This window comes from Cydia fagiglandana, chromosome 24 (assembly GCF_963556715.1).
Source record: "Cydia fagiglandana chromosome 24, ilCydFagi1.1, whole genome shotgun sequence".
NCBI classification, from domain to species: Eukaryota; Metazoa; Arthropoda; class Insecta; order Lepidoptera; family Tortricidae; genus Cydia; species Cydia fagiglandana.
The window spans coordinates 9,843,906-9,867,631 of NC_085955.1; the positions used below are offsets into that span (position 1 = coordinate 9,843,906).

Consider the following 23,726-nt stretch of genomic DNA (forward strand, 5'->3'; position numbering starts at 1 on the left):
GTTTCAGCCATAAATTAACCCTTTGACCGCCGTTGGCATGTATACAAGACAACGATAGAACGATACACTGGCGCCGCTGTCTTGTATACAAGACACAAATTCAACCGCTCGGTAAATGTGAAAAAACATCAATTGTAGCATTTTTTACACTCGTGTTAATGTTTTAGGTCTTTGATTTTTAAAATAATTGCATTCAAAGCAGATAAATAAATCCATTCTTTTATAATAAGGCAATCAAAAAAATTGCTCCAGTTTTCAACGTTTTTCATGTTCCTCGTCGCCGTTGTCTTGTATACAAGACAGCTAGGGATGGGAATGTTAACTCGATATGAGAATATTAGAGATGCAACGGATAGTTGTTTGGCCGGATACCGGACCATCGGCCGAATATCCGGTATCCGGTCGCCGAATATTAGGACAGCGGAGCTGCACCTACATTTCGGTTTTTCAGGTGCGCATTCTGCAGTTTTAACCTGTTTCTAAGTGAACGTTCGCGCGGACACATTTCTAGGTTCGAAATGAGTGCGCGTGCAAGTCAGTGGAATCTCTAAATTGTTTTAAAATAATAAACAAGTACGATTATGACCATGACTGTTTCTTAAATCCAATTTTTTTACTCCGAAATCAAGCAATGGTACTGTCCGGTATCCGGCCGGATAATAGGGCACTATCCGGTATCCGGCCGGATATTAAAATACTGGCCTGATAGGCCGGATACCGGATAGTAACCGAATATCCGGCGCATCTCTAGAGAATATTCAAAATAAACATCAAGTGGCCAATCTGGTTTTATTTAAGCATTTGAACACCTGTTAAATGCCAATTGGTGATAACTAGTAACGTTAAACGAGAGAGAGACAGGCATAACTATAGCTGGAGTTCAGGGAACTTGTTCAGCTGTCCATAGTAGAGTCAGATAAGTAAATCTGTCCTTGTGGTCTATTTGCAGAACAAATGATTCATTTTGAGATGATAGTGTAGTGGGGAGTGATACCCTGCAGTGACCGCTTCGCACAAGAATGGTACCTACAGGCGGACGCTCGGACTAGTCAGTGTCGCCTAACTATGAGAATGTTATGTATTTGAAATTGACGAAAAATTATTATGGTAGGGGTGTAATACGGGAACTGACAAGCTCTTCTAAGGAACATGTCGAATGTGAAACATGCATTCCCGAACATTTCTGATCCCCACCCTTTTCCAATATTATTGTTCTTCACTCATTGACAATTCAACCCACGTGTCATTTTCCCCAATGCAGTTCCGGTACATTTATATTATCGACACACGATGCGCGGCTCTAACCTAACGCTTATAAAGTTTACGTACCGACAAGCGCTTACGCCGTTGACCTAGAGACTATTATTACTTAATCCGCGCGGAAACGGTCCTTGTCGGTCTGCACTGCAGGCAGTCCATGCGCGCCGTTGTCATGTATACAAGACTTCTCGTAGAGCCTAGTGCGGTGATATTACGTCATAAATCGATATTGTTTAGTGGTTGTTTTTAATGATAAAGACCTTTATTTTTAACATTGTCGTGTGTAAAAAATATGTTAATTTTTGGCATTCTCGAAATAAATTAAAGTTGGTTAAGAACAAAGCCAAATTGAGAAGATTTTTACCATAAATTGTAAATATCGATATCACAATTTGAAATCCCTAAACTTTTTATTAGTTGTTTACTTAAAATTTACTCTGGCGTGTGAGTGAGCGTCTTTGCGGACTAGGTCCGGCGGCCAAAAGGTTAATGTACAATTTGACTGTCAAATGTCAATAGGGAGTGTTACTGCAATGTTGTGCCGCCAGAGTGCAGCACTGATTTGTTTAGTAAACCATAGATAGAGTAACTTATATGTATAAGTCTTATACCATAGAGAAATATAGTAAGACAAGAGTGCTCACTCCATACATCAGTTTTGGTACCAAAAATATTAGTATTTTCATAGTCGACATCTAGCATCGAGTAGCGGAATTATCAGTACTGCTACTTGGCAATAGATGTAGCGGCGACCGAAAAGTTTAATGCTCAACAATTTTCAGCTAATATTATAAACGGATTAACAGGAACTCTATTTTCAACTCCTTCTGCTTCTAATATTAGTTGTAAATTGGTGTTCAATACAATTTTAGTTGGTCGCCACTTGAGAGACATCTAGTATCGAGTAGCAGTACTGATAATTCCGCTACTCGATGCTAGATGTCGACTATGAAAATAATAATATTTTTGGTACCAAGACTGATGTATGGAGTGAGCACTCTTGTCTTACTATATTTCTCTATGCTTATACATGCTAGGTTCTAAACGGTTTTTTAGAGCACCGTACAAAACTTTGTTCACGGTGCTCATATGGGATCACTTCGGTCTTGTTTGACAAGTTTTCACTATGACATTAACGCATCAAGGCAGTTTGTTTACAGGTGGCCTACCGCGAAACGCGAAAATCGAAATTTCTTTATCTGCCTGTATCTGTCGGCGGCCGATCGTAAGATCAGGCATATCGTGAAATTCCTAGGCATATCGTGAAACGTGAAAATCTTTGACTCGTTCCCTGAGTCGACGCTACGCGGGGCTCCTATTTCTGGGCAGTTTGCCCTTCGGGCATCTGAAGCAACCTAACGAACCTATCCTGCCTATATATTGGTTTAATGTGACTATCGTCAAAACATTACACAGGAACATTACGATCTGCCTGATCTTACGATCGGCCGCCGACATATCGATCAATAAGCAAGAGTGATAGTGATAGAGAGGCAGAAACCGGACTTTCGATTGTCGTGTTTCATAGTATGTGATTGACCTAGTGACGCCCTCTACGCAGAGTTTTGCGTAATATCAGGGTTGCGAAACTCCTGACTTCGGCCAAACTCGGCTCCGCTCGGCTCAGCATCGCTCCGAGACATTATTAGGGTTGACACAACTTGACGTCCCTTTACATGCACGACCACAGATAAGATAATCACTTGAATTTTGACAACCCTAAATAGCCGAAAGGGATAGTGCCATATATTAGAAAGTGACAACATGATTCGACCCTAAACCGCTGTCAAACTTCGGGTTTGTTGGAAGTTTCCTTTCTGTACGGTAGTACTATTATGTATTCTGTGGCCAAAAGCCGCGCGAAATCAGCACACGGCTTCCAAACATATACTGATTTAAGATAGACAGGGTCATTGTTATGGATATGTAGTATGTCAATTTGATATACTACAGGATTATACCGTTCGTTAGTTGGCGGTAAGCACACCGACATCTAGCGGCGAATTTGGAAACTCAAACGTGAAATGTAGTGTGATTCAATAGAAATTGCTAACTATGTAAAATAAAGTCACTAGTAAATTCATCATTCTTTGACAATTTCAATATAGCGGTTTGTTTACATAGTTAGCAAGTCTCATATTCTGTCAAGTAAGGGATAGTAGAACCAAAGACATATGTAACTTCGTATAAGATGAATAAAGTCTAAGAAAAAAACGTGCCTCGGAAATTAAGAAAAAGTCATTCTCGGATAGATGGCGCACACACCTTTAGCCTATTCTCGGCTAGATGGCGTGACGACACCGTTTCATATTTTAACAATTTTAACGCATAGATATCAGTGAATGAACGTGGGTCTAAATTATCTAAAATAAAATAAAATAAATAAAAATAAAAAAGCCCTTTATTCATTGTAAAGTGTTTACATAAAAAATTGAAAATAAAACTATGGCTTATAATATGTGTTTTACTAATGAATCCCTAAATTATATAAAAATAATAAAATCATTTATCCATATATATTCATTTTTTGATAATTTTTTTGAGTTATAATCGTGTGTCGATAGATGGCAGTAAATTTACAGTGACTACAACATTTACTATGACAGGACCCCTCTATACTATCTATTCTTTTTGGTAGAACTGAAACATATTAGAAAGGGACAGCATGATTCGACCCTGAATCGTCTCCCCACTGGTAATTGGAGATGCCATCGCTGTCATTTTCTGTACAAACAGTCTGTCTCCTTGCGGGGGAGAGGCACGTCATATGTATGGCTATTTGTACGTAACGTACAAATAGCCATGTCAGATAAAAATGAGTCCATACCTCAGAGCATATAATACTATACTATATACTTAATTCCTATATCTGTGGTCCATACAAAAGTTTACAAATAAATAAATATTATTAGGACATTTTTACACAAATTGACTAAGCCCCACGGTAAGCTCAAGAAGGCTTGTGTTGTGGGTACTCAGACAACGATATATGTAATATATAAATACTTAAATACATAGAAAACAACCATGACTCAGGAACAAATATCTGTATCATCATACAAATATATGCCCTTACCAGGATTCGAACCCGGGACCATCGGCTTCATAGGCAGGGTCACTACCCACTAGGCCAGACCGGTCGTCACCCACAATTTAAGCTCTGCGTAGGTGGCACCACTAGCACATACAGTAAACAAACCACATTGACATCATCAATGACACATCATGCGTCACTAGGTCAATCACATGGCCTACCGTGAAACACGACAATCGAAGGTTCGGTTTCTGCCTCTCTATCACTCTTACATATTCGATCGATAGAGAGGCAGATTAAGAAATTTCGATTTTCGCGTTTCGCGGTAGGCCGCCTGTAAACAAACCACCTTGGTGCATCAATGTCATAGTGAAAACTTGTCAAAAAACTGTTTAAGGCGTAGTATGTATAAGTTACTCTCAAAATCATAATTTAAAAGTCACTTCTACCAGAAAACAAATCAAAATTTGCATTTGATTACTTTGCCTCACATGTGAATAAAATGCAACTTTGCTATCAGTTTTTGAATTGCAAAGTAAGCCTTTCCAAGCTGGTGCGGTGAAAAATAAATTATTTTACACCATGCATGAAATAAAGCACCAGATAATATTAGAAAAACACAGATAGGAGTTATTTTTAAACACAAGTTCTATTTAATAAATCAGATAGAAATACATTATCACGATGTAATTTTCTAGAACAGAAAGTGTTACTTTGAGTCCTCCTAGCAGGGAAGAAAAGTGCCACTTTGATCCCTCCTAGCAGGGAAGAAAAACCCCTTTTTCGAATTGGCGATGTGAAAAATGTATGTATATGTAATATGTATTTGTTTTAGGTCGGCGATACGAGGCCCATAAGTTTTTGCCGCTTCAGCTCCGACAGTCAGATGTTAATAACGTCTAGTTGGTGAGTACAAATAGAAGTACACCAAGATAAGTCTGCAACGATTTTGGTAGCGCACGCAGTGCAAGTGTTATTTATACGTCAGAAGCCGAATACCGGTATATTTTTGCACTTAACTAATCTGATCAATCATTGATGATGATGATAAGCCTTGTTATTCTGAACTTCTCTTTTGTGTGAGTACTAGACGGGTCTCTATTGTTTCCCAAATAGTTTTAAGTCATAATGTATTGTTTGTCCGAATTTTCGTTAGTCATAATTGGTTTTTCTCAGAAACGCGCAACTTTTCAGGATTGCCATAAAACAAACATAACCTATTTATAGAATAACCTTACGAAAATCCTGAAAAGGTAACGGTTTCAGTTTTATGACTAACGATAATATGACAAACAATACATTATGACATAAAACTGTATGGGAAACAAAGGGACCCCGTACTAGACATATTCTTGTTTGTTATAATATCCTCCTAAGGCCCAAGGTCCTACCTATAGTACTTATTCAGTTCAATGGAATTTAAACCATATGCGATTGGAACAGAGTTGCTTTTGGCTTGTTTCGTTCAGTTTTTAAACAACTCAAAATCAACTCTATTGCCTACATTGTAGGTTCAAATTTCTCTGGCAAATTTTGTATTTTTCATTTGCATGGGTGGGCCTTAGGAGGATATGTCACGAAGCTCAGTTTGCCTCTTGGCATAGGCCTCCTCTAACATTTTCCATTGTGACCTGTCACGTGACCTGTCTCTAGTGATGTCCAACCGTGAGTTTTAGGTCGTCTTCCCATCTTGTCTGTTGGTGACCTCTTTTTCTCTTGCCATCTCTGGCAATCAATAATTATCCTTACCTTAAATATTATTCTATAATATCAAAGAAATATTGTGAATGCTGTGAGATATTTAGATTTTTAATTATACCGGCAACGGTCCTGGTCAGAAGTGTTATCTTTGGGAAAACGCGCATTATTGAGTTTTTATGTCTAACATTGTAACATTACCTACGCTTGTAATTGGGAAGGAACTGGCTCTTGAGACACAGGGAAACCTACTTTTAGAGCCAGGAACCAATGTTATGTAACAACTCAAAGTTGCAATAAAGATTATCATTTTTTTATATGTTTTTCGAGCAAAGCTCGGTCTCCCAGATTTTTATGATCTAAAAAGCGCTTGGCAATGTTTTTAAATACTTTGCTGACTTAAGAGCCCTTCAATGTGCACACACACTGCTAAATAATCGTGATTATTCAAATTTAACGAAAGATATTGGAAAAAGGGGGCCGCTACGTACTGTATTGTGTATTTAAGTACCTTTTGAATACATCAAACTAGTTTTTATGTTGCTGGATTTGTCTATCTATGCGTCCAAAATTAAAACGGCCGTTTTTGTTTTAAGTTCCTAGATCGACGAAACCAGCAACATAGAAACTAGTTTGATGTATTCAAAAGGTACGTAAATAAACAATACGTACTTAACTGCCCCCTTTTTTCAATATCTTTCGTTAAATTTAAATAATTACGATTTTTTAGCTGTGGCGCTAGTGTGAACTTTGAAGGGCTCTTAACGGACTGCATTTTCCATTAAACCTCGTTTTCAGGTCAGGCCTCGTCAAGGTGTGGTCGGTGCCCGAATGCCAAGAGCTGCAGGTCCTGAAGGGTCACACCTGCAACGTGAGCGGCGCGACCTTCCACCCTGCGGCCGCCATGCCCCGACACTTCAAGGACAAGGTACTGCACACGCTCCTCGCTGCACTCGGTGCCGCACCTGCCACGTGAGCGCCTCCTTCCACCCTGCGGCCATGCCCCGACACTTCAAGGACAAGGTACTGCACACGCTCCTCGCTGCACTCGGTGCCGCACCTGCCACGTGAGCGCCTCCTTCCACCCTGCGTCCATGCCCCGACACTTCAAGGACAAGGTACTGCACACGCTCCTCGCTGCACTCGGTGCCGCACCTGCCACGTGAGCGCCACCTTCCACCCTGCGGCCGCCATGCCCCGACACTTCAAAGACAAGGTACTGCACACGCTCCTCGCTGCACTCGGTGCCGCACCTGCCACGTGAGCGCCACCTTCCACCCTGCGGCCGTGCCCCGACACTTCAAGGACATGGTACAGCACACTGCTCCTCGCTGCACTCGGTGCCGCACCTGCCACGTGAGCGCCACCTTACACCCTGCGGCCATGCCCCGACACTTCAAGGACAAGGTACTGCACACTGCTCCTCGCTGCACTCGGTGCCGCACCTGCCACGTGAGCGCCACCTTCCACCCTGCGGCCAGGCTCTGACACTTCAAGGACAAGGTACTGCACACGTTCCTCGCTGCACTCGGTGCCGCACCTGCCACGTGAGCGCCACCTTCCACCCTGCGGCCATGCCCCGACACTTCAAGGACAAGGTACTGCACACGCTCCTCGCTGCACTCGGTGCCGCACCTGCCACGTGAGCGCCACCTTCCACCCTGCGGCCATGCCCCACCTGCCACGTGAGCGCCTCCTTCCACCCTGCGGCCATGCCCCGACACTTCAAGGACAAGGTACTCGCACACTGCTCCTCGCTGCACTCGGTGCCGCACCTGCCACGTGAGCGCCACCTTCCACCCTGCGGCCATGCCCCGACACTTCAAGGACAAGGTACTGCACACGCTCCTCGCTGCACTCGGTGCCGCACCTGCCACGTGAGCGCCACCTTCCACCCTGCGGCCATGCCCCGACACTTCAAGGACAAGGTACTGCACACTGCTCTTCGCTGCACTCGATGCCGCACCTGCCACGTGAGCGCCTCCTTCCACCCTGCGGCCATGCCCCGACACTTCAAGGACAAGGTACTGCACACTGCTCTTCGCTGCACTCGATGCCGCACCTGCCACGTGAGCGCCACCTTCCACCCTGCAGCCATGCCCCGACACTTCAAGGACAAGGTACTGCACACGCTCCTCGCTGCACTCGGTGCCGCACCTGCCACGTGAGCGCCTCCTTCCACCCTGCGGCCATGCCCCGACACTTCAAGGACAAGGTACTCGCACACTGCTCCTCGCTACACTCGGTGCCGCACCTGCCACGTGAGCGCCACCTTCCACCCTGCGGCCATGCCCCGACACTTCAAGGACAAGGTACTCGCACACTGCTCCTAGCTGCACTCGGTGCCGCACCTGCCACGTGAGCGCCACCTTCCACCCTGCGGCCGTGCCCCGACACTTCAAGGACAAGGTACTGCACACGCTCCTCGCTGCACTCGATGCCGCACCTGCCACGTGAGCGCCACCTTCCACCCTGCGGCCATGCCCCGACACTTCAAGGACAAGGTACTGCACACGCTCCTCGCTGCACTCGGTGCCGCACCTGCCACGTGAGCGCCTCCTTCCACCCTGCGGCCATGCCCCGACACTTCAAGGACAAGGTACTCGCACACTGCTCCTCGCTACACTCGGTGCCGCACCTGCCACGTGAGCGCCACCTTCCACCCTGCAGCGAACTTTAATAAAATCTGCCAAAAAAAATGTATTTATTACTATTAGAAGTATTAGAACAAACTTAATTATCAAATAAGATTTTAATTTGAGACGATCCAGTTAGATTAGAAGGTCCGAACCACACTGTTCTACCTTAGGGCTTGTGCGCAAATCACGCGAGGTTCGATAGAGGCACGAAAAAATCACGATAGATCACGTTGGGGGAGGGGGGTATAAGGAAACCTCACGCGTATTTTTCTACAGTGAACGAAACTAAGAAAAAAACAGTGGTAACATGAGTATATACTATTTCTCGGTTTCGTTAAACATAAATCTTCACTCTGCACTTCAAAATAGCGAGTCTATTTAACGAAATTAGAGAAATAAACAAAACTTTCTATATACAACACTCAAAACGCCAAAAACCTCACCAAATATCACCAAGGGGGTGGGGGGAGGGGTAAAAAGTAGCCGAAAACACTTCGCGTGATTTGTGCACAACCCCTTAGGGATGGCCAGGGGGCGCCATAAGCCTTCAGTAAGAAGTGCATATACTTGGAAAAATTTGATCTATGCCACTGTGGCCCGGTGGCCGAATGGCACAAGCTGCTGCAATAGCAGAGGACGCTGGTTCGATTCCAGCCTGGGGCACTGGAAGCCTTGGTCACTTTTTCTTAGTACATGACATTTCAGTTTATAATGTATTTATTTTTTACAAGCTTTTATTTAGTTTCACCTGACCGTTGTCTGTAATCAAATCTTGCAAGTTAAATTTAATCCACTTCCCGGTTTCCGATTGAGCTGAAATTTTGCATGCATACGTAAGTCGGGTGACAATGTAATAATATGGTGTCATCGAGCTGATCTGATGATGGAGACCGGAGGTGGCCATAGGAACTCCTGTGTTTGGGGTTTTTAGAACTGTCTCGATGAGTATTAATTGCCTGTGGAAAGAAAAGTACAGTCAGCGATAAAAGCTTGTACCAAAAATGAAATTTTTGTCAAAAACTTATTTCAGTTGAACATAAAGTCAGAGCCTGAGAGTGAGCCCATGGAGACAGGTGGCTCGAGCGAGGATAAGTCAGAAGTGTGCACTATGGCGTCCTGCGCTTACGACGGCACGGTCCACTTATGGAACTTTAACAGGTAACACTGTTTTTAAATCCATGCTATAATACAGCGGTTCTCAAACTTTTTTGGTGACGGAACCCTTTTGGAAACCGAAATATTTGATATACCTACCTATACAAGAGCTGGTTTTTTTTCTTATTATTACAAGTATTTTCGCGGAGCCCCAACAGAGGCTTTGCGGAACCCTAAGGTTCCCCGGAACACACTTTGAGATCTTGACACCGACACTGTCATCAGTGACACTTTGAGAATGGCTGCTATAATATTAAATATTTTTATGAAAATATACCAAATTTACTTCCCTTATTTATGAAATATTTTTATTGAATGTATGTGTGTTTTATTAAAAAACGGAGACTTATAGTCACATTCCCTAATACCGTACCTTTATTTTCGTAATTTTATTATTACGTCATTGTAAATTTATCATTTTTTTTGTCGAAAATAACCGTAACCGAAACCGGTTATGAATTTTGGCCGGTTATTGCATTCCCTATGGACAACGCGAGGAAGATGATGACATTTATTAAGTTTGAAATTCCAGTGATTCACCAATGGCGTCCCTGCCTGGCCACAGTCCACACCGCGTCTCCAGAGTGGAGTTCCATCCTTCAGGCAGGATGCTGGCGGCAGCGGTCTTCGACAGCAGCTGGAGGCTGTGGGACCTTGAAACAGGTGACATTTTACTATACTTCGTTTATTAAATTAGTACCAGTGATTCACCGATGGCGTCCCTGCCTGGCCACAGTCCGCCGCGTATCGTACAACATAGTAAAAATTATTTTCGGCGATAACCAACAGGGTATCCATCTGCATACGAGGGCCGACGGAAAGATATTTAACATCTCTCTCCTCAAGTCCAAAAGAAACCGCGAGGATCTTTTCGTTGACAGCCTCCTATATGCCGACGACGCAGCCTTCGTTGCTAACTCTGAACGCAAGCTCCAGTCAATGGTGAGTCGATTCTCACAGGCGTGTTCCCTGTTTGCCATGTCCGTTAACACGAGGAAGACCGTTGTGCTAGCACAAGGTACTTCTGTGGCACCAGCTATTTCACTGAATGGCACGCTGTTAGAGGTAGTTGACAGATCTTGCTACCTAGGGTCGACCGTAACGAACAACCTCTCGCTTGATGCGGAGGTCGACATACGTATCGGCAAAGCGGCGATCACGTTCGGGAGGCTTAGTACTCGAGTATGGCAAAACAAGCATCTCACAACAAAGACCAAAATGTTGGTCTTTCAGGCTTCTATATTAAGCATACTCTTGTACGGAGCTGAAACCTGGACGACGTATGCAAAAATAGAACGTCGTTTTAACTCTTTCTACATGCGTTGCCTTCGTAAGATCCTAGGAATATCATGGCAGGACAGGGTGACAAACGAAAGGGTTCTAGAAATTGCACAGCTGCCTAGCCTAACAGCGTTTCTCAAGCAGAGACGTTTGCGTTGGCTAGGGCATGTGCACAGGATGGAACCCTCTCGACTACCTCGTCGTGTTCTTCTTGGTGCGGTTGCGAATGCAAAACGTAACGTTGGGAGGCCATTGCTTCGCTTTAAAGATTGCGCAAAGAGGGACATGATTGCATTCCATATAGACCACCAAGACTGGGAGAAGCTCGCAGAGCAGCGGACGGAATGGCGCAAACGTGTTGTGGAGGGTCGCAAGTTTTGTGATGAGACCTGGTTCGCCGCACTCGCTGACAAGAGGCAAAGAGGTGTCTCAGTACCGGTTTCCGCAAACTTCTCTTGTCAGACCTGTGGTAGACCATGTCGATCTCGCATCGGTCTATTTAGCCACCAAAAACGGTGTTACACCATAAATCGTCTGATATAGACGAAAAGGCCTATGATGATGTTGGATTTTCGACTTTAAGCCTTGGTCATTAAATCGAATTTAGAGTGCGGACAGATTCAAGCGCTTTTTTAACGCGCGTTGAAAAAGCTGTCATGCGAATGGGGGCCTAGGGCAGAAATCATGTGATCATATTTGGCCTATTTTAGACCCAACCCTCTAACTGGAATTTTTTTTTTCAGCAACGGAGGTCCTTCATCAAGAAGGTCACGCGAAAGAGGTGTACAGCGTGGCTTTCCAGTGTGACGGGTCTCTCGCGGTGACCGGGTAAGGCTCATCAGCAAAGAGAATTTAGAATAGAGGGATTTTTTTATTTATTTATTAAAGTACACCCACATCATATATATTATAACTTACGCTAAAACATTTTACAAGGTAATAAATACTGGTAGCCGAGTGGATATGACGTCTGACTTTCAATCCGGAGGTCGCGGGTTCAAATCCTGGCTCGTACCAATGAGTTTTCGGAACTTATGTACGAAATATCATTTGATATTTACCACTAGCTTTTCGGTGAAGGAAAACATCGTGAGGAAACCTGCATACATCTGCGAAGAAATTCAAAGGTGTATGTGAAGTCCCCAATCCGCATTGGGCTAGCGTGGGGACTATAGCCCAAGCCCTCTCGCGCATGAGAGGAGGCCTGTGCTCAGCAGTGGGACGTATATAGGCTGAAATGATGATGATGATGAATAAATACTGATACATATGACAATCACGGAGTACATATAATTGATAAAGTATTACAGTGAGATCAAACTTAACCTAAAACTATACAATGATATCTAAGAATTATACTAATTAATTATAACTAAGGATGTTGTCAAAGCAAAAAGAATAGAGTGTATAGAGGCGAATTTCGCCTTTCGGTCCTTGTCACATATAGTTCGTTTTTTTTAGCATTAGAAAGAACTTGCAAGAAGGTAAGCGATCTTGACATGCCTTTTAATTGAAAAACGCTTTTTAAAAATCAAAAACTATTACTTATGAAAGTAGAAGAATTTAAATGATCGTATTAGATTCATAATTGTTACATATTTGCCGTAACTTATTTTTAAAATGTGTTTTCCAATTAAAAGACGCATCAAGATTGTTTACCTTATTTCTAATGCTAAAAAAATGAACAGTAGTTTTTTTTACTTACTTTTGACATCATCACTTGTTAAGCATCTCTTAGGGTGGTATTACACGAATTCGTTTGCCTTTTTCTACTTATAACACTTTAAAGTCTCACGTTTTGTACACATATTATGTGTTCCGTACTCCACATCGGATATCTTCATTGTTTCATTGAGAGAGTAACGCGATCGTTGACCAATGATGCCGCTAGCGTCTATGTAGTCGCTCCGCCCCACGCCGTGACGTAGTTCCGCTTCCACTTCCTGCGAACCGTTGCTCGCTTCCCGCCACTCGCCACCGCCATGACATTGTTTCGTCGACCGTCTTGACCGATGGTCCGCAAATATTTTTTGCGTATATTTTTGCAGCATGGTGCTTTAACATTTCCGATCCAAAGCTCGGTCGATTAAATAGTGAGATACGGCAGAGATCGCCACTATTAGTCTTTTGGCGGTCTCGCGATCGAAGTCATCGAACGGTGCTTTTCGATTCTACCCACTTTTTTCTTGCTAAATTAATTTTCACATTCCATGCTGCTAAAATCGTTACCGTTAACTCGCATTTTCGAGATCGAAGTAGGAAGTGCGTCAGTGGTTTTTGTTAACAAGTGGTAACAAGTCGCTCCGCATCGGAGAGGGAACGCGCGGTCATCGTGCCTGCGGCGGCGGCGGCGGCGCCCGGGCGGCGCGGCGGCGGACGGCCTGCGCGCGCTGCTTTCGGGCGCCGCGCTTCGCTGATAAGGAGGTTTGGATTGTCTCGAACCATCCGGTGAGCCAGTTTAAGATATTCTAATTTTATTGGCGTTCAGAAGTTACTTCGTCACTAAAGGAGGGTTCTCAGGCAGGAGCCTGGGAGTACCTCGTGTTGTTAGTTGCGGCGCGACCGGGGCGCCCGTCCCCCGGCGCGGGGGCGCGGGCCCGGCGCCCGCCCCCGCCCGCGCGCGCCGCGCCGGCGCCGCGTCTTTCTTCTGCTGTCGTCCAAGGTGACTCCGAGACACCGCGACGCTGCGGGCCACGGTGGACGCCTCCAGTCCGCAGGACTCGGAGAGACGTCACACGCCCGCTCCTGTTGCTGCAGTCGCGGTGCGGACGCCTCCAGTCCGCGGGACTCCGAGAGACGTCACACGCCCGCTCCTGTTGCTGTAGTCGCGGTGCGGACGCCTCCAGTCCGCGGGACTCCGAGAGACGTCACTCGCCCGCTCCTGTTGCTGCAGTCGCGGTGCGGACGCCTCCAGTCCGCGGGACTCCGAGAGACGGCACACGCCCGCTCCTGTTGCTGCAGTCGCGGTGCGGACGCCTCCAGTCCGCGGGAGAGAGCCCGCTCCTGTTGCTGCAGTCGCGGTGCGGACGCCTCCAGTCCGCGGGACTCCGAGAGACGTCACACGCCCGCTCCTGTTGCTGCAGTCGCGGTGCGGACGCCTCCAGTCCGCGGGACTCCGAGAGACGTCACACGCCCGCTCCTGTTGCTGCAGTCGCGGTGCGGACGCCTGTCGCGGTGCGGACGCCTCCAGTCCGCGGGACTCCGAGAGGCGTCACACGCCCGCTCCTGTTGCTGCAGTCGCGGTGCGGACGCCTCCAGTCCGCGGGACTCCGAGAGACGTCACACGCCCGCTCCTGTTGCTACGCCCGCTCCTATTGCTGCAGTTGCGGTGCGGACGCTTCCAGTCCAGCGGGACTCCGAGAGATCCGCGTGGCTCTGCGAGACGTCACACGCCCGCTCCTGCAGCTGCGGGCGCATCGCGGGTGGATCGCGCCAAGGTGAAGGCGGACCGCTTCTGCGTCCCGACTGCTCGAGCGGAAGGAAGGTAAGTTACGTGTAAGCAGTGGAAATGCTACGAGTACAGCGACGATCGCCGCGTTGGTTGCCGGCCGTCATGACGTCGCTGGTGACCTACGCGCCGGTGTGGCCACCACGATAGCACCGCCGAGGGCAACAGCGTCGCCGTGATGATGCGTGCAACTACGAGCCTAGCCATCGGCGCCTCCCGTGCCGGTAACGTCCGTCACGCGCACCGGCGCCTGTCGAGCTGGCCGCCACGACGGCGCCTCTCGCACCTGAGCCTGGCGACGGTGGCCGCCATGATGGCGCCGCCCGCTCGATGACACCGCCTGCCCCCCGAGCTGGCCGCCACGATGGCGCCTCTCGCATTACGCATCGACGCGGTGGCGGCGGCTGCCACAATGGCGCTGCCCGCCACGATGATGCCGCCCGCCACGATGGCACCACCACCTGCGCACTGGCGCCTCTCGAGCTGGCCGCCACGATGGCGCCTCTCGCCTCACAGCAGTGGCTCCCAGACCAGCCAGCCAGACGGCGACCGCCTCATGCACCGGTGCCTCCCGAGCTGGCCGCCACGATGGCGCCTCTCGCAGCACGCACCGGCGCCTCCCGAGCCGGTGGCGGCGGCCGCCACGATGGAGCCGCCCGCCTCACGCGACAACGCCTCTAGAGCGGGCCGCCACTATGGGTCCTCGCCTCACGCACCAGCGCTTTCCGAACCAGTGGCGGCCGCCATGAACCGGCCTCAGGCACCGGTTAAAGAATCCTCCGGCGACGGCAGACAAGGTCGTAAAGAGCCCCGTCCTAGCGCGGCTCGACTGCCCGGAGTTGAAAGCGGTAAGATATGTCGATACTCAGAGGAAAATACGTCGTGTTCCCGGGCTTCATAAAGGTGCTGATCGACTTCGCTGTGTCGCTTCGAAGCTCCTACGACTTCTCGAGGCCATGGAGTGGTCCAACCAGAGAACAGCTAGCGACAAGGCCTGTGCGACCGCTCGAAACCGAGGTGAAAGGCATCGAAAAGGTCTGCAGACTTCACATAATTATCTCTGCTTGCTCGCGCTCTCCAGCTTAAGTTCCGTCTTACAAAGACGAACTCGTGCGAAAAGCCATAATAAACAAAATGGGACAAATAAACCCGCTGCGCCTGAACAAGCTTGAGTTTCCGGTGCTAAGAGAAAGGGGCCAGGAGGACTCCAGCAGTTTCCATCTGTCTGTATTCGACTTTATCGAAACAGTTTTGTTACGCAAAGCGCCAAAATCGATTTTAGACTTGATTTCATCAGTTCGATTTCCTTAAAAGCATGCTACTAACTCGATGCCCTATACTAACTCGATATAGGGTGTCTCTTCGGATAAAGCGAATTAGACCATCACGCTCCTAGACATCACGTGGGACACGCGGCACAACACACCGATTGAAAGTTTTCTTTTTCGCGACATACAGGCCTGCCTTGCTGCAGAGTTTCTCGCAGAAATGAGACTCAATGCCTTCTGTTCAGTCTCAAATTCGCAAACTTTAGTTCATGGAGAAAGGTGAAGCCTTCGCAGTCCCCAGCAACACGGAGCTGCCGAAAGCCTCGCACCACTTTCTTCCTCATCTTATGCAAGCAGTCCGTTACAATCTTCAATATTGGTAGACAATGTACGAGGTAAGGCCCTTTCAGCGAAGAGTAACCGTTAACGGGCCGCATCTGCAGCGCTGACGACAGAAGTGTAAACATACAACCGCACCGGTATAGTATACATAAAACGACGGCGACACTACATCCCTTCCGTTACTACGGCTGTCGCAAAAACTGCTGATGCCAGCAGATCGTCTACAGGTCGCGCTGGTTGCTTGCTACTTGCCAGGTCGGTACAACCCCCGAGGGCAACGGTTTATCAAGAAGTCACTGCGCGCCCGAGTGGCAGCTGCGCCCAGCAGCCGCCGAGACTGTCTTCACCTGACAGGCGCCTTGTTGGCCGGCCTCCGCTTTCGAGAGCCCTCGCACTGTGCCACGGTATTTCTTAACAGACTCATTGAACTGCTACCACGACCTTTGACAGCTGCCTGTGAGACTTGGCATGGATGTCTCCACCTCCCAGCCTAGTCTGTGTACTGCGACGGCGTGATAAGGAGTCTTAAAGCAGCTGTGGTAAGCTTGCAATTTACTGGCGGTCCTAGTGAACACAACGTCAGACCGCCCTCCCTTACGAGTCAACGACCTTAAGAATGAGGCGTAGCTCCTGTCAGATAGGACGCTCCAACACCGAGCTGGCGGGATCAGGAGTGACGTCCGCTACTGGCGTGACTGGCGCATGCATATAACATGCCAAGGTCTAACGCTACGTAGCGAACGAAACGCAACTGTCACTGTCTCACTAATATGGAAGAACCGGATATTCCCGATTCCGGTACTGTGTTTGTATAGAAAACAGTAACGGGAGCCCCTAGATCGTCCCCTTGTCTAGGCTGCATGTACGGCCACAATGTAGAAACGGTCTTTATGGTGCATCAAAAATAAGATCAACTGCCAGGTACCTCTATCCAGTGAAGTAGCGAGCTATCTCAGACGTCTATTTCTATTATCCATGTTAGCTTTCAGAACGATACTCGTTCATAAGCCTCTCACAAGTGCTGTGTATGAACCACTATCGGACACTATGCCTTCTTCCAACGCCATTAATAGCGAGACCAGCGCCTCCCAAAGCACCAGCTTGGGACGCGAGACATCTACTTGCCCTAATTTAAATAGCCCTACAACGTTAGGTACGTTAGAAGAAGTACGATAGAATAGCTGCCGCACTTTTGCTGTTAGCATCAGGCAGCAGGGTCAATGACCTTACTCTACTACACTGTAGCCCGGGCAATTACATAGATAACTTTAACGCTATTATTTTGTGTCCGAAATTCGGCTCTAAACCAGATAACGTGTCTTACCGACTGGACTCTTAGAAGCTCCGGAATAAAGTATAGACCCAGTATAAGTAGGTAGTCTGGGTACGTCACCTTGCGAGAATTACACAAAATGTTAGGGGACACTTCGCTTATTTCTTTCAGCCACAGTCTCATCCAAGCCGGCCTCGCCTACGATTGCTTTTGATCCACGATGTACTTAATAACTAAATTGGCTGGGAAGCTATTCACTTAGCGATATTTTCGCTTATGTTAATTGGGAACATGACTCGCCGAGATTCTGCGGATCGGATGCGATTTCGAATGAGAATTCTCTTAAACCAGTTTCGAACCTGAGATTACAATTTCAATTCTCAATTTCCTGTAATTCACATTATAACGAGTCACTGTGATTTCATGGGTTGCAATATGGTGTATACATATTTATTCGTTCTCTGAGTTCTATGACAGTAGGTGTAGCCCTATCGCTTGCGCGCCCGCTAACTCGCCACCAGGAGATAATAAACAGGTCTCAATGAAGATATCCGATGTGGAGTACGGAACACATAATATAAAAATTTTACCTTCCAATAAAATTATTATTATGTTTCCTATCCACATCGGATATCTGAGTAATGCCTTCCTGGCAGGCTACTAGGCTACTTTTATGCCGACGGTACTTCTCCTCAACAATGACATGGCGGTGGCGAGTGGCGGGAAGCGAGCAACGGTTCGCAGGAAGTGGAAGCGGAACTACGTCACGGCGTGGGGCGGAGCGACTACATAGACGCTAGCGGCATCATTGGTCAACGATCGCGTTACTCTCTCAATGAAACAATGAAGATATCCGATGTGGATAGGAAACATAATAATAATTTTATTGGAAGGTAAAATTTTTATATTTAATTTAATTACACAAAAATCTCTACCGCGATATAATTTCATTGTTTTTACCTTAAATTCCGACGTTTCAGCTGAGTTGCACCAGCTGTGGTCACGGAAAGACATCGGATGATGGTAGCATGACGTAGGAGGAAACGGGGTCATTCGAAGCATGATTTTAGGGGGGTAAAAAATCGTCAAAAATAGATGACGTAATTTATGAACATCCCCTTAGTGATTGTCTTGTATTCTTTCCAGTGGCATGGACGCGTTTGGCCGCGTATGGGACCTACGCACGGGGCGATGCGTCATGTTCCTCGAGGGTCATCTAGGCCCCGTGTTAGGGGTCGACTGGTCCCCCTGCGGTTACACGCTCGCTACGGCCGCGCAAGATCATCAGGTAATCATAATCATCATCATCATCATATCAGGCAGAGGACCTCCACTGCTGGACATAGGCCTCCCCCAAAGAGTGCCACAATGACCGGTCTTGCGCCACCCGCATCCAGCGGACTCCCGCGACCTTCACCAGGTCATCAGTCCACCTTGTGGGGGGGTCTACCCACGCCTTCCGGTACGTGGTCGCCACTCGAGAACCTTTCCGCCCCAACGGCCATCGGTTCTACGGGCAATGTATCATAATCATAATCATCATTTATTAATAATATAAAATTACATGTTAAATAGGTACTACAATATGTAGGAAGGCATTACATAATATTATTCTTATTCTATGACATAGGTTTACTTATAAGCAGCGACATGTAAAATCTCATGTTGGGGGTCATTTTGACCCTATATCAGGTGTGTGAGAGGTCATTTGGGCCCCGTATTAGGGGTCGATTGGTCCCCCTGCAGTTACACGCTCGCTACGGCCGCGCAAGATCATCAGGTGAGCAGAGACATAGAGAAATATAGTAATACAAGAGTGCTCACTCCATACATCAGTTTTGGTCTCAGAAATATTAGTATTTCCATAGCAACTTTCATAGTCGACATCTAGCATCGAGTAGCGGAATTATCAGTACTTTAAGTAGCAGTAGTAGTACTGTCAAGTGACAATAGATGTAGCACCCACCGGAAACTCTACAACATAAGATTTTCCGGCGGCTCACTCTCTCACTATGCAAAATGTGAGACGCAAATACACATTGGACAAAGGAATAGGGAATATTAGACAAAGCTCTGCGTAGGTGTCACCACTGGCACATACAGTAAATAACTCTCATTGACATCATCAATGACACATCATGTGTCACTAGGTCAATCACATGGCCTACCGTGAAACACGACAATTGAAAGTTCGGTTTCTGCCTCTCTATCGACCGATAGAGGCAGATAATTTCGATTTTCGCGTGTCGCGGTAGGCCACCTGTAAACAAACCGCCTTGGTGCATCAATGTCATAGTGAAAACTTGTCAAAAAACTGTTTAAGGCCTAGTATGTATGTCGGCGGCCGATCGTAAGATCAGGCATATCGTGAAATTCCTAGGCATATCGTGATTCTCGTTCCCTGATTCGGCGGAGCCACCTAACGAACCTATCCTTATCCAACCTATATATTGGTTTAATGTGTCAAAACATTACACAGGAACATTACGATCTGCCTGATCTTACTATCGGCCGCCAACATGTATAAGCTACTCTATGGCTTACTAAACAAATTAGTGCTGCACTCTGGCGGCAGAACATTGCAGTAATAATCCCTATTGGACAGACCATAATATCTACCGTGTTGTCCCAATCCTCCGTTAGATGACGCTGTACCCACCGTGAACTGGCTAACGGCGTGTCGATTCGAAAACGTTGGGTGTCGAGTATTGCGCTACTCGGGATAGCTAGAACGTTGAAATTTTCATATTTTTGTTACGGTCGTCTGCATTTATATGTTGGACACCGTTGTTAATAAGATTTATAAGATATAAAAAAACCGGGCAAGTGCGAGTCGGACTCGCGCACGAAGGTTTCCGTACCGTAATGCAAAAAAAAAAAACGGGCAACGGGACGTCAAGTTATGCCAACCCTAATAATTGCTCGGAGCAATGGTGAGCCGAACGGAACCGAGTTTGCCCGAAGTCAGGAGTTTCGCGTCCCTGCTCTAGCGCCTTATTGACAATAGTGGCATGGGACTGTTCACACAAAATAGTCGGACTCAATTGTTCTCGGTTGCATTGCATTTGTTTTGACAGCGCACTCTTTGATGCCATGGAGGAACTACGCTGAACGCCACCTAGTGTACCGTAACACAAGGATTTGAAGTAGAGAGTTACTGTCATGGTAAATTATGTAGTTACAGTTCATTTACTGCCATCTTTCGACAGAAGATTAAACCTGTTTGAACGCCATTTGACTTTGATCCTTATTCTTTTTATGTGTTAACTTTTTAAATATTAATATTCACGCCATCTCGAGCATAGGCTGAAGGTTGTGGCGCCATCGCTCAAAAACATGGAACTATACCTTTGGCCTATAGTCGAGTAGATGGCGTGAATATTAATATTTAATAAGTTAATACATATCAGTGAAAGAATAAGGATTAAAGGCAAATGGCGTTCTAACAGTTGTGTGAAACACGCATAATTATTATGTAGCGCAGTGCAAAACTGGCCTTATTTTATATCGCCATCTGCGCATGGCAACACCCTTTCTCTTCCTACCAAGCTCTGCAACGAGCACCACGCTATGTAAGCCTTTAAATATTATGATAAATAATAAAACAAGAAAACAGTGCAAATACAGTCTTTTCTATTCAACATCATCTCTCTCCACCTTTACAACAGTTTCATGTTCTGTCGAAAGATGGCAGTAAATTTACAGTGGCTACATAATTTACTTGCACAATCCGTCTCTATAGACTTTATTCTCTTTGGTCAAAGGTTGTGTGATAAAACTCCTCTTAAAGGCGATAGATGGCACAATTCAGCCGTTCTCCGACAAATATATAAATTCTGAAGCTGACTTCTATAATCACTAATGACACTCACTCTGTCCTATTCAAGTATAAAGTTATCTCGGAAGTAGACGGACTCTACTGAGCTGGCCCAATCCTCCGTGAGATGGCGCTGTACCGGCCGTGAACTGAGTAACGGTGTGTCGATTCGAAACCGTTGGGTGTCGAGTGTTGCGCTGAGTGGGGCAACTAGAAAGTTGAAATTTTCATATTTTTGGTTACGGTTGTCTGCATTAATATGTTGGACACCGTTGTTATTCATTAAATTAAAAAATTATTAAGTGTAAAGCCTCCTCCACACTCGCGTTCGCGGCTTCGCCCGCGATTCACGCGCATAGTCTGGAGGGGGCTTAATACGTACAGTCGCCATTAAATATATCAGAACGGCCGAGGTGCTCAAAAATATCTGAACAGGCACTCAAGCCACATAATAAATAATAGTACTACCGTACAGAAAGGAAACTTCCTACAAAACCCATAGTCTAATAAAACATGGTCTTCTCTTCCCATAACATGGCCGCTATATATAGCGCTTTCGCATTCGTCATATATATCATATAGCGCTGTCGCATGATGACGTAGGCTTGTGTCAGCCAGGTGACCTAGAAAAGACGGGAAGAGAGTACCAGACGGAGTATATTATTATAATATGTACAAAACCGAAGTTTGATAGCGATTCAGGGTCGAATCATGCTGTCCCTTTCTAATATAAGGCATTATCTTTTACGTCTAATTAGGGTAGTCAAAATTCAAGCCATTATCTTATTTGTGGTCGTGCACGCAATGGGACGTCAAGTTGTGTCAACCCTAATAATTGCTCGGAGCAATGGTGAGCCGAGTTTGCCCGAAGTCAGGAGTTTCGCATCCCTGCTCTACCGCCTTATTGTCAATAGTGGCATGGGCGACTATTCACACAAAATAGTTGAACCAAACTAACTATGCATGTAATTTGACTAAGTGTATCAATGTTATTACTGCCTAATTTCTATGAAAATACTAGATGGCCCGGCGAACTTCGTTTCACGTATCAATTTGTTTGAGCTTTCTTAATTTTTTCGTTCATAAGAACCTTCTCCTGACAATAACAAACACAGCCACAAAAAGAATCAGCGAAATTGGTCCAGCCGTTCACTGTGATGATTGATTGACAGCATAACTTCAATTGTTCTGGATTTCATTTGTTTTGACAGCGCACTCTATGATGCCTTGGCGGAACTGCGTCGAACGCCACTCAGGTTTACCGTAACACCCTAGTTGACTCTATTTGTCAAAGGTTGCGTGATAAAACGCCTCTTAAAGGCGATGAATGGCACAATTTAGCCGTTCCATTTTTAAATTTAAGCCACTAGATGGCAGACCCTACTAAGGACTGTATCGTTTATTATAAATACAGATAAAACCTGGTCTAACTGTTGACGTGTGTATTATTTTGTATTACTATGTTCTTAAGGTATAATCTGGGGGTATTTTTAAGACATATCTGATATAAGAATGTTTTACATTTATTTTATTTTAGGGACTTTATGATGATTTTAATACCTTCTAGCAAATGTAATTCGGACAAGCCTATCGAGCTTAATTTGAGACTATTTCACCGATTCCTTAGTACGATTTAAAGAAACAAAAGGTTAATATGCTGCCAAAATATGCCATCTAAGTGTCCTTTTCATGATTGCTCAATTGAACATCCACAGAATAAATGTGGTGTATTTTATCTTTACATGAAAACGACTTTTTATGCAACATTTTGGATTCCCGTCAATTTCTGACGCCAGGGAAATGACGGAAACAGCTAAAAGAATCTACCGAAATCCAAAGCCTAACGGACATTCATGGCGTTGAACCATGGCTAGAACAGGTCGATAGAAACGCTCCATGATGGTTATATTGTATACCAAAGTCGGGGTTGTCGTAAGTAACATGCCATATTTTCAAAAAGGCCACCAAGCACAGATCCAAAACTTTTTTTCCAACTAAAAGAAATGATTAGACTATGCCCAGATGTTTCGCTTTACGAATCATATGTAATTGCTGTTTACATAGTACGATTTTTTTTGTGTAATACTTATCTTGTTCGCAAACCGTAAATTTTCTTGTAGTATTTGTCCGAAATCGTTGTAGTTACTCGGGAGGATTGGGTAAATATTGTCCAAACCATATGCTTTACGTGATCTCCCAGGACGAAATGTTACTTATTATTAAAGCACTAATTAAACTATATGTGTAATTTTTTAATAAAAACATAATACCAGAAAAAACGGCTAAGTAAAGTTGTATTTATAATAAACGATACAGTCCTTATACAAAATAGAGCAAGTATTTAGTGTAGGCGGCAACACCTGCTTAGGAGCGTGAATAGTTATCGCTTTCGATTGAGGTCACGAGATGGCAGACCCTCCAACACGCACGGTCTCTATTCAAGTGTAAAGTTAGCTCAGAAATAGACTCTATTGTGTTGTCCCAATCCTCCGTTAGATGGCGCTGTGCCCA

General features: G+C 45.7%; 1 protein-coding gene across 2 annotated transcripts in view; it reads left to right on the forward strand.

Moving 5' to 3' along the window:
* LOC134676386 (U4/U6 small nuclear ribonucleoprotein Prp4) overlaps window positions 1-23,726 on the forward strand; it is a 35,531-nt gene that overhangs the window by 5,339 nt on the left and 6,466 nt on the right. Inside the window, exons 6-12 of one of the 2 annotated variants that reach the window (XM_063534763.1) lie at window positions 5,130-5,200; window positions 6,791-6,920; window positions 9,662-9,789; window positions 10,319-10,449; window positions 11,811-11,895; window positions 18,545-18,609; window positions 19,102-19,178. In XM_063534763.1, the coding sequence (XP_063390833.1) occupies window positions 5,130-5,200; window positions 6,791-6,920; window positions 9,662-9,789; window positions 10,319-10,449; window positions 11,811-11,895; window positions 18,545-18,609; window positions 19,102-19,178 (687 nt within the window). Of the gene's footprint in view, window positions 1-5,129; window positions 5,201-6,790; window positions 6,921-9,661; window positions 9,790-10,318; window positions 10,450-11,810; window positions 11,896-18,544; window positions 18,687-19,101; window positions 19,179-23,726 lie in introns of both variants that reach the window. The other variant, XM_063534762.1, reaches the window with a different exon arrangement.